At 46.0% G+C, this 12,144-nt stretch overlaps 1 protein-coding gene across 2 annotated transcripts in view; it reads right to left on the reverse strand.

Moving 5' to 3' along the window:
- Window positions 1–200: 200 nt before the first annotated feature.
- The window catches only part of STK17A (serine/threonine kinase 17a), a 38,778-nt gene continuing 26,834 nt past the window's right edge, over window positions 201–12,144 (reverse strand). Inside the window, exons 4-8 of one of the 2 annotated variants that reach the window (XM_082399866.1) lie at window positions 9,952–10,107; window positions 5,719–5,845; window positions 2,512–2,560; window positions 2,245–2,424; window positions 201–1,802 (exon numbers count right to left, since the gene is read on the reverse strand). In XM_082399866.1, the coding sequence (XP_082255992.1) occupies window positions 1,478–1,802; window positions 2,245–2,424; window positions 2,512–2,560; window positions 5,719–5,845; window positions 9,952–10,107 (837 nt within the window). In that variant the 3' untranslated portion in view covers window positions 201–1,477. The remainder of the gene's footprint in view (window positions 1,803–2,244; window positions 2,425–2,511; window positions 2,561–5,718; window positions 5,846–9,951; window positions 10,108–12,144) is intronic. The other variant, XM_082399867.1, reaches the window with a different exon arrangement.

Here is a 12,144-nt window from a genome sequence, read left to right on the forward strand (position 1 = left end):
CCACGGTCCTGAGGCTGACATCTGAGCAACCAGGCTGGGAAGAAAGCGCCACGTGACACCCTAGCGGACTGCGAAGGGATGGGTCCAAGTAGCTCACGGTACAGAGCACACGTTGTGTGCACACAGCACACAGGTCACAGACAAGTTGTATTGACCCGATACAAGCACCTAATACAAGATAAATAAGGACTCTCAGACTGTTCTGTGTAAGAAGAATATTTAGTTGCTTTAAATTATACAGCATACGCTTTTACATTTCCACTTTTTTAAATAGGCATTTGTTCACCGTGGGCCCAGATACAGCTGAAGTGTTCAATCCTAAGTAAATTAAACGCTACTGAGTATATTCTTATAAATCTTACAAGTCTTAGGGTACCTCCCTAATGACAAAGTCTCCAATGTCAAATCGTTTATCAACAAAGTAAAGGTTTATAAATATTCTGGCATTTTACTGCTTTTCCTAGTATTGCGTGGGGGCTAATATGAAATTCAGCAGAAGCAGAGGCTCGATGGCCAGCATGAATGTGCTTTGTATTTCTTCCCCGATTCCTGGGGATTTTATTAACAAAAACAACATAATAGCGTCTTTTCACTGACCGAAGCACCACTGTGTTGATCAGATCACACTGCCTCTCGCAAGAGACCAAAGTCAGGCGACAAGCGTGTGAGGAGGCGGCAGGGGTGCAGCCTGTGAAAGAGGGTAGACAAGGAAGGTGTGATGAGGGACACGCGGAGCCGACACTGGTTTAACATTACAGGGTGACTTAACCTTGACCTTGAAAACCAGAACAATTTCAGAGGTGAAAAATCACCACCACTCTTACTAGTGATGTTGAAGAAAAAAAAAAAAAATTAGCCAGGGTTTCTCACTGATAGGGTTGCAAAGCATTAGGAAAAAAACAACAGAAGCCAAAACAAGTCAACATAAAGCAGTAATAAAATATAAAAATAAGACATTATTAAACTAGTGGATGTTATTCTAGGTCTCAAAAATTTGCAAAATACCTATTTAAATTAAAATCTTAGTCCCCTCCAAAAATCCAAAGTGAAAAAGTATCAATTTTAGTAAAGATATCAACATACATATATGCAGATATAGATATACATATGAATAATGCAAAACAAATTTACAAAGATGTTAATTTTGGCACTTTTACTTGGATTTTTAAGGAAAGTGACTACAGATATCTTTGCATACAAATTCTCATTCTGGAGAAACAGGATGCAGAAATAAAAGGTTCAAGCATCTCCCTTCTTAAAAAGAACTTTGAAAAGGATAACTTTACCCGTTAAACCTCCTGGTTGGCAACTTTATAAATCTGGCTTGATTTCTCTAACTCCACAAGTTTGACAAAGTTATTTTAGTTTCTACCAGTGACACCTGGTCATCCACTTTCAGCACATGTACCATTTGGCCAGAAGTCCATAAATAATGTTTCCAATGTAGAAATCTTAAAGTTCTAAAGGGAAATACTGCTCAGTAGATAAAATCTCCCGGAATGTCTTGCAGCAAAGGTTCCTCAAATTTAAATCGTTTGGAAATGGCCTTTTGCTCCATTTTCTCTTTTTCAGACTGTCTGCATTGTCCTAAAGTATATGAAGTAACTACAATCAACTCCTCTGTGACGACGGATTCCTCGGTTTCCGGCTTCTGAGTATCTGAATTACTTTCAGGCACAGAATCGCCTTCCTGGAGGGCCTGTGCCTCTTCTAATGCCCCTTTCACCTTGAGGGAAGGTTCCTGAACACTGCTCTCCATTAGCCATGGATGTTTCAGACATTCCTCAGCAGTGGCGCGATCTCTGGATAAAGATACACATTTTACAATTAGGACGAAGTAGTTTAAAGCCTCAACTATAACTTAGAGCATAAGGTATTATATTTTGGGACGTATGAACCACAAAGATCTTATTGTGGTTCCTGAATAAAACAAAGTTTTAGCATTTGCATGCAAATGCCGTTCCTCACAATATAGAAAAATAGTATTTTAAGTTATCTCTGAAAAGCCCCTTTGAAAGACCAAGAACAGATGGCAAATATCTGTTATACTGAGGTGCGGTTCACATTTTCTAAAAAACATTTTCATTTTTGCCACTTTTTCTTTCAACAGATGTAAGAAGCCAAAGGTTTCATCTAGTTTTATGTCTACACTTCCAATGTCTTCATTTTGGGGTTTCAGTTGTTAATCTGCTTTTGTTCAGATTGCTCAAAAATTGATAGAGATCAATATTAACGAATACTTACTCAGGTTTCTTAACTAAAAGTGTCTTGATGAAGTCAACAGCTGACTCAGACACATCATCAAATTCTTCCTCAGAATAACTCAAATTCATCTGTGAGATGTTGAGGAACGTTTCTTGTTTATTATCGCCTAAAAAAGGCGATACTCCCGTCAGCATGACATATGCCAACACTCCAATGCTCCTAAATCAGAATGAAAATGTAAGAAAAATTAGTATCATATTCATTTCTTGAAACTAATTTGATCAATTCATCATAAATAATTCTCACCACATATCCGTTGCCATGCTGATGGGGTCATAACTAAGAATTTCAGGAGCTAGTATCAGAAACAGAAGAAAACATTCAGTTTTGTGAAAAAAAAAAATTGCCAAATTTGCTCTTAGAGAGAAAAATTTAAAGATCAAACTAAGACACTGTCAAGGTTTGGGCTAAGATGAAATAAGTTCACGTGATAAGTGAAATTAATATGCATTACTGTAAAGTCTAGATGTTTATAATTAACTTGCTTTTTGCACCTCTATCCTCCAATGCTGGGTCCTAGTATTTTTTTTTTTAAATATTTGAATACATAACTACTGCTACATAAACCGGCAACTTTTACACTTTCCTCTTCCCACACCCTCTATCTAATCAAGCATCAAGTTCCCGCTTTTAAATCGTGCCCTCCCCCGCCCCAGTCTACAGCACGTGCCCCCTGACCCCCACTTGGTCCCGCCCTCTGATCTACTCTCTAGGCTGTGGCTGCAGTGAGCTTTTAAAATGCCCACCCGTTAACACCAAGTCAGTCAACAAGGTTAGAAACAACCTGGGCACCCTTGGATGACATGCATCACGCACACAGACGACCAAGACGGCCTACAGCGTTGAGAAAAAGTTTGCTTTGATAATATCTAACTAGACTGCTGCCAGCCAGAGAAGTAACAGAAAGACAGTCCCAAGTGTGCAAGGACATAGGGGGAATTCAGGAAAATCCTCCCTGAAGACTACTCACTGGTACGATCCAGTCAACCAAAAGACGATTTTTTTCAAAAGTATAGAAATAGGAAGACTAGGCTATGAAAAGACAGGCAATAAGTACTGAATCCATTTAAAAACAGATCAAAGCCTAAAAAATGGTGGTAATTACAATAAAAGAGGGAATGAAAATGTTCTAGGGAAAACCAAAACACTCAAAGTTGCACATGCCTTAGGAGTGGGAGATAAGCCTGCCCCAGAACATGAGGGGAGGAGGTGTAGGGGATACTGGTTTCCCCCACTTCTATCTGAAGCTGTTGAGCTGAGAAGCAGAGGCTACGAACGTTATTTAAAAGTTGTAAAAGAGGGAGTGCCCCGGCGGTCCAGTGGTTAGGACTCCAGGTTTGCACCGCAGGGGGCACGGGTTCCATCCCTGGTCGGGGATCTAAGATCCCACAAGCGATGCAGCACGGCCCAAAAAAGAAAACAGAAAAAGAAAGTTTTAAAAGATACTACCAGGAAATTTAAAATCAAATGCAGAGTATCCAAATCACTGGAGGGGAAAAAGTACAACAGAGCCGAGAGAGCAGTAGATGGTGGGAGGAGCGGGGAAGGAAATAACATTAGCTTACTTTTCTGAGTGTTTATTACGTGCTGAGCGCTGACGTGAGAGTGTGACGGAGCAGATCCAGTGAGGTAGGACTTTCACAGCCTCGTTTCGTGGACAGAGGACCGTGAGGTATAGAGAGGTCTGGGGACCGAGGTCCCACAGCTGGCCAGTGCGGAGGGGCACACACCCAGGCAGCCCTTTCTGCGTATGAAAGGCTGGGGCGGGGCTGGGGGCACGGGGGGCCCCCTTTAAAAGGCAGGCCAGGCGAAGAGACAGGAGCGCCGCCTGTTTTTCTGTATTATATCCTTCTGAGTTATTTGTAGTTTTTTGGGGCTGGGCTTGTACTGCTTTTATCATAAAGAACACAGCTTTATTTTTTGGAGGGAAAAAAGCTCTTGGTAGAAAATATAGAATTTACCAAAGAGCAGAAAGCATCGGAAGGAAACAAAACAAAACAAACAACCCCCCAGAAACTCATTCAGGGCAATAATTCCTATCGGCATCTCGGCCCACAGCCCTTCAGCCCGCAGTCTCCCGTGCTTCTTCCAGTTTACAAGGCCTCCCGTTCGTCACTGGTGCTTCCCGTGAAGCAGCAGCTTGTTAAGCCACATTCCTAACACTAACTCAGCGGCCATGAGACGTACCAGTCGGCGTACTGGAAGTTGTGTTCTAGTCCACAAAAAACACACAATATTTGAAGGGTGTTTTTCTGCCTGCGATATCTTTTATTACCTAATTAATAAAGGATCTGCTGTTTCAAACTGTAGGACTTTAGAAAGTATTTTAAAACTTCAAATTATTTTTTGTACTGTCATTGCCATACAGCTTTGTTTTCCTCAACGCGACCTGTCCCCCGGGACTTTCTGTGTCCCCCTGGAATCCTTTTTTCCTTCCTACATAAATTCCCACCATCCTGGGCTCCTTCAAGGACTACTCTTCTCATTTCACTTTCTTCTTGCCACACCGCCAGGCCTTCTAGAAGGAGACTGCCTGTCCGCCCACTTCACGCCTCTGCCCTCAGGCAAATCTTCTTCTTCCCCCCAGGCCCGGGCCACAGCCTTCTCTACTCCTGGCCACAATGATGCTGTCACCTACGGACACAAAAGCCATCCTCCTCCTCCCAGGGCTGCCATCACCCCGGGCAACTTCCACACTGATGTGCAGGACCCTACGGCCTGGCACCCATGCTTCTCGACCTCCTGGTCTAAAGAAGCTGACCTTCCAGAGCTACATCCAAGGCCTTGTAATCACAAAGAGCCCTTTCTACTCTGACATTTTAAATGATAAAACTGTAATCCCTGGTCACACCTTTAAATTATTTTACTGCTTTGCTCTTCTACAGAAATCTCTCTTTTTCTTTAACCTCATCCAACCACTAATTTTATGCTCCATTTTCCTTCCAGTCTATCCAAAAAGTCATAGTTTACCACTTTTTCTACCAAACCGAGAAGCCATGGTTCATCACTTCAGCTGCTCTCTCCTTTTTCTTTCTGCCAGAAGCTCTCAGCCCTGCGTCAACCCAGCAAAATGCCCTGTTTCCCATATCTATGCAATCACAGGGCTTGCAATGACTTTCACAGCATTTATTCTACCAACTTGAAGTTCTTAAAAGGTCCTTACTTGTTAAATATCCTTCCACCCTCAGACAACCTGACATCCTCTCCTATTCCTTTTAGAAGCAATCCCTTCAACTTCTCTTAGCCCTCCAGGAAAGGGACCACCAATTTGGTACCTTACTCTTTAAAGTTTTCCATTTTTTTAACTTAATACAAAGGAAGGGGTCTCTGGTGGTAGAGTTTCAACACAGTGGACGGCAGGTCCCACCACTCATCACGCCACATGGGAGCTCCCCAGTGAAGGTGACGCCCGACCCCAAACACAGAGTACACCCCACTCTCGCGAACACTTACCCACATATTCAGGAGTGCCCATGATCTCCCGGAGCTCTTCGCTGTTCTTCATGACTCTTGAAAGACCAAAATCAACTATCTTAATGTCGCCCAGTGGAGAGTCACTTGTCAGCAGAATATTCTGGGGCTACAAAATGACACCCCCCGAGTTAATAAAGCGTGATTGCACATGAGGAGCATAATGAGTGGGGAGCCCCTAAAACATACAGATTTCGCCTGTGGAGCTGCGAGCGGGAGATTTAGCAGCAGACAGTCGTTCGTTAGACAGCTGTTTCTGCCGCACGCTTCCTATGCGTCAGGCAGCGGGCCTCACACCATCTCTTCCCTTATACCGGCTCTTCCCCGACACGCAACTATGCATCTATTCCCATCTTAAAAACCAAACCAAACCACTTAATAAAAAGAATCCTCCCCCCATGACCCTGCATCTCTTTCTAGCCAACATACTCACTCCCTCAAAGCTCAACTTCTTGAAAGCGAGGTCATCTCAATCCAGCTGAATCGGGATTTGCCCCCTGTACTCAATCTGCTCTAAGGTCACAATATCTTTAATAATCGAAGGCCCACTAAGTCCAGCAGGGGTCCTGCAGGCACTGACAGCGGGACAATTTGGAACTACTGGTCGTCCTTATATTCCCTCTTGGATCTCTTCCTCCCTCTATAGCTCCCTCTCCATTTTTTTCACGATTGTTTTCTTTGCTCTGCTTTTAAACAGTGGTGTTGCCCAAGATCTCTTGCTGGCTGGCCCTCTTCTCCCGACACTCCGCATTCTACTTCTCAGCAATTTCATCTACTATCAAAGCTTTAGCCGCCACTTACATGCTGATCACTTCTACCCTAAGCCCTCTCCGGACTCACAGCGCCAATTAAAATCGGATCTTTTCGCCTGGCAAGGCCTTCGATGCAGTACACACCTCGGGCACCAAACCCACTGCTCTCTTCTGTATTCCCAGCCTCAGTGCTCAAGTCAGACACTGGGGAATCATCCTAAAGTTCTCTGTACCCTTCATTTTCCATCACTTTCACATCCAGTGAAGTCACCAGTCATGTGAATTCTATTTCCTAGATCTCAATATTCCCACTGCACGAAATCTGGGATTTCGTGACCCTCCTGTCTCTAGTTTCCCCACCTTCAACCCATCCTCCACGTACGACAACCTTCCCATACTGTAAGTCTGATCGTGACCCTCTCCCTGCGGTCGTCTGGCTGTTCTTCGCCAAGAGACACACTCCGGTGGGGCCGGGGCGGGTTGGATGCACACAGCGGTGGTAAGCGCCGTCCAAAGGACCAGTGAGCTTCGCACTCCTGGAGTCATTTCTGCTCAGCTGGAAATAACTAGGACATCTTTGCATAAAAAGTCAAGCTGATACATTACGGACTAGAATGTAAAATTCATCCGCCTTTTTAAAATAAAATATGAGGTTTGAAAGAGGCTTATGTGCACTTCAGAATGGGTCGGCACTCACTGTCCTTGGCCGTTAAGAGCACTTGCGGGCTTCCCTGGTGGCGCAGTGGTTGGGAGTCTGCCTGCCAGTGCAGGGGACACGGGTTCGAGCCCTGGTCTGGGAAGATCCCACATGCCGCGGAGCAACTAGGCCCGTGAGCCACAACTACTGAGCCTGCGCGTCTGGAGCCTGTGCTCCGCAGCAAGAGAGGCCGCGATAGTGAGAGGCCCGCGCACCGCGATGAAGAGTGGCCCCCGCTTGCCGCAACTAGAGAAAGCCCTCGCACAGAAACGAAGACCCAACACAGCCATAAATAAATAAATAAATAATAAAAAAAAAATAAAGGAATTCCTTTAAGAAAAAAAAAAAAAAGTACTTGCAAAGGTGAACTGAGGAGCACGGGCACCAATAACGTATATGTACCTCACCAGAGCGCCCAGCGTGTTCCACGCTCCGGCCCCTGCCTCCCTCTCTAGATGCCGCTCCTGTCACCGTTCTGCGGGGAGCCTGTGCTCCAAGTCAGTCGGGCTGCAGTCCCTCAACAAGACACACGGTGCACACCTCAGGCCTCTGCTCGGGAAGGGCCTCTCCGGCTGCCCGGCAAACTTACCCTCTCCTTTTCTCTTGGCTTCCAGAACAGAACACGGTCCCGGCCCTCCTGCTAACCCCGGGCTGCTGCCGCTGGTCCGTCTCCTGCCACCGCCCGCTAACTGCTGGGCGCCCTCCGTCTCCTGCCACCGCCCGCTAACTGCTGGGCGCCCGGGGCCTGATCCAGAGGCTACTCCCCTCCTCGCTCCACTCCCACCCGCACCTCCACCTGCCCCTCCGGACTCACAGCCTTTCTCTCTGGCTCAGCTCCCTTCAACCAACTCTTTACCTAACCTCTCCCCTTTGATGTCTCAGAGGCGCCTCCCATTCAACGTGCCCAAGTGGGACTCCTGTTTTCCTCCCAAAGCAGACTCTCCTGACGCCCCCGCGGGCATCTCGGTGGGTGCCCCTTGCGGCCAGCAGGACGCAACGCCGAGGAGCATCTCCGTCTCTCCTCTCTCCCCCCGCCTTCGCCATTGAGCTAACGCGTCACCACGTCCTAGTGACGTTAAGTCCTAGATGTAGGCATTTCTAGACCTTGTCTGCCCCTCTCCCCACAGAACACTACCTTGAGCTACCACCACTTTCTCCTCCGTTGCAGCAAAACGCTGCCCGAACTGCAGCCAGGAGGGTCTTTCGTCCTCTGTAAATCTGCTCGGTGGCCGCCCTGCCTAAACCCTTCAGTAGCTTTCCTCTGCTCCTACGATAACCTCCCAGCTGCTCACTGGGGTCCACAAGCCCCGGGCAGGGCGAGCTCGTGCCCGGCTGTCCAGACTTGTCACACACCCGCTCCCCGGGCTCAGGGCAAGTCGGTCTCCCCGCCGGACACTGCCAGCCACTCACACCTGTCACGCTCTCCCTCTCAACAGTATCTCTGTCGTCGTACCCCTGCCACCTGGGACGCTCTTCTCTGTTCTGCTCTGCCTACGGTCAACTTGGCGAGAAGACCTAGCACGGCAGGGAAGCAGCAACGTGAAGGGCTGCCCTCCGACAGAGGATGCTGAGATACAGGGGGGCCCTCTCTTTGAAACGGGTCTTACTGTCGAGCCAGCCATCCGGCCTACTCTTTTCTATTATGAAAATGCTTGTAGGTTTATCTCAGTCTGGATTCAGAAACAGAGGGGAAGAGGCTACAGCTCTGTGGGAACAGGAGCCACAGTCCTGGCCACGGTGACGTCACCGGGCTCAGGGCCCGGCACCCGGCAGGCCCGCACTGATACTCGCCCAGTAAATGAAAAGACGAAAGGTGACTAACTACAAAGAAACCCTTAAAGGGTCTCTATTTTGTGTCAGGACAGGTGGTACCATAACTATGAGTAATGCCAAGTCCCTACTGTCCTGAGTTCGTACTCAGAACAGAAGACAGATGGGCCTGTCGGGCTCAACTAGCTCAGGTGCTGCAGTTGACAAAGCACTCAGGCAAGAGATGAACAGGACGGAATGATTCTGCCTTGAAGGGTTCCAGAGGAGGTAGGGGAGCAGCCCTGACGGGGAAAAAGGATTTCACCACTTATTCCGGAAAGTTTTACTGACTGCCTAGTGAGCTGTGACCTGAGGAAATGGCAGAAAACAAGTCCTCCATTCCTTTGGAGACTTATATTCCAATAGGGTCAAATAAGTACAAATAAATAATACAACCTCAGGTTGTTTTAAGCTCTACAGAGAACTCAGAGTGGGGGAAGGAGTGAGAGAGTGCCCGTCGGGTATGTGTGTGTGCGGATGCTATTTCCAGGGCAGTCAGGGAAGGCTTCCCGGAGGCGGCGTATTTGAGGGCAGACCAATGTTAGGAAGGAGCCAGTCATGGCAGAGCCTCTCGGGGTTGGGGGTGGCAGAGGGAAGAACTGCGAGCTGAAGACGAGCGCAGAGGTGAGGCGCAGCTGTGAGGCTGGAAGGAAACGGGGGTGGGGGACAGGACTCGCAGGGCTTTGTGGGCCATTCGGGAGTGCCGGGCAGAAGGCAGGGCAAGGGGAGGGACGGAGGACATTCCAGGGAAAGACAAGACCGCAGGCCACAGTACACAGGGGGGCCAGCACACAGCACGACGCGCAAGGGGCTGTCAAATACAACCACGCGGCTGCGAACAGCCTTCTGGAAAATATGCCTGTAGCCTGTTTTTAAAGTCTCTAGAGGGAGAGAGACAGAGTGAGGAAGATATGATGGAATGAAATGAAGCATGGAATGAAAGGAAAGAAATTTTACTCGTAACAGAGGCAAAATCCACAGGCCATCATGACTGATGACGTGTAGGAGCAGGAAGAGGGACGTCTCGTCCTTCGCTGACGGATACACTGGGTCCGCAGAGAGGATCATCACTTCAGTTTTCTCAGGACCAGCCAGGACAGTTGGAAATTCAGCCTGGAGAGAGAGCAAGGCCGAGGACATGGCTTTGGGGGCCCATGGCACACAGGAAAGACTAAAAGCACGGAAGTCAACGAGAGGAAGAGTGTGCGGCGAGAAGAGAAGTGGGCCGAGAGGAAGGGTGGCTGGTGACTACGTTTCGGGGTAAACACCAAGAGTCAGGAAAGAGAGGAGAAACGCTGGTCTGAGAGCGAGAACCCAGGTGTGACACTAGAGCAGGAAAGTCAGGGAGAACAGCACCGTCAGACGGGACCAGGGGAAGAATGAGGGCCACGAAAGAGCTCAGAGAAAGTAAATTTTAGTAAAGTGGTGGGAGAAAAAACTAGCTTACACTAGGCTGAAAAACAAATGGAAAGGCTAAGAGATCTAGTACAGGTGGTTTTGGCTCAAATATCTTCTGATACCCTTGAAGCCAGTGCTGTCCTACAGAAAGGTAATTTAAAATGTCCTAGTAGCCATATTACAAAAAGTAAAATGGAACGGGTGAAATTAAATGTATTTATTTAACTCAATGTATCTAAAAGTTTATATCCTCAACATGTAATTAGTAGGGAAAATTATTGAGATAGTTTACTTTTTTTCATACTAAGTCTTTGAGCTCTGGTGTGGATTTCACACTCTGAGCACAGCCTAGTTCAGACGAGCCGCGTTCCAAGCGCTCTGAGCACCACGTGGCCAGTGGCACTGGGTTGACGGTGCAGCGTTAAACTCCTTAAGAGAAAAAAAGGATGCAATGACACCCCAAGAAACGGTCAGGGAATTCTTAGTGTCTCTTACCCACTGTCCTAATTTACTACCACTATGCAATTATGGAATGATAGTTTGTTTTGAAAACAAATTCATCAGAATAACTAAGACTTTTCTGCCTATAGTGAAAACAACCACACTGTGGCTCAGTATCATCTCTAATTTTGTATAAAAACCTGTTTTGTCTTTTTCTTTTAAATCACAGACAGTTTTGGCTACAGTAAAAACTTAAAACTGAATGAAAAACCAAAACAACAAATTGCTGTCACTGTAGAAGTTTCCACTGCAGACGCGTGCTCAACGGTTATAAATACCCAAACCAGATAAAGCACCCCCCATCCAAGACTGAGAAGCTCAACTGATCAATGTTAGAATCAATTTCTCTTTTCAATGACAAAGTAACTATAGAGGTTCTGGTAACATAAACTTCCTTATAAAGCCAACATTTTCTTTTTTACTTAGCTTCTAGCTATTTCTTCAGGAAAAAATCCTATGTAACATCATGATTATGAGACCCCAGACTTCTCAAGGCAATTTTAGTTGTATTACATTAACGATATACTACAGTACAATCAAACATCATCGTTCAGGCAAATTAGATGAGAGGAGTCTGGCTCTGAATAGACATTCATCACTGCACCTTTCCCAGTACATCAAAAACGCCAAGAGAAATACTGCTAATCACCAGATCTTCTTAAGGTTCATTTGTGATTAACAAGACATGCTCATTCTGGGAATGTTTTTAAATACCATTTGTTCCCTTAAAGTAGATTAAACATCTTTCCCTTACATTTTGTTTACTCTTTACATTCCATGGGAAATGCTTTCTTTAGTTATTATGCAAAAGCTAGTTGGTTTGGTGGTAATGTAGTAAATTCGGTAGTAGTGTGACCAAATTATTAAAATGTTACCTTAGTATCTGAAATCAAGGCTTGGTCACAGCATCCATAATCTGCTGAAGTGAGAGACATTAAACCTTGAAAGAGAGATTGCTAGAAAAAACACACGTCTCATAAAATCGCAGCTTTTTGGAACTTCACAGTTAACGTTTATTATGTCCTCTCATCCAACTGTGCCCTGGTTTGACCACAGGTACGTTTTTAAAGTAGACCTTACTCCTCTAAATAAAATATAAGACTATAATCTCCATCAGTTTCTGAAAATATCCATCAGTTTCTGAAAATATGTGCTAAAAACAAAGATAAGTACCTTTAAATTTACAGCTTAGTTAGACCTCCTTTCTATGGAATCCAGTTCATGACAGAGGCTGCAGCTCACAATACTTAA

This window comes from Balaenoptera borealis (assembly GCF_965194805.1).
Source record: "Balaenoptera borealis genome assembly, chromosome: 7".
NCBI lineage: Eukaryota > Metazoa > Chordata > Mammalia > Artiodactyla > Balaenopteridae > Balaenoptera > Balaenoptera borealis.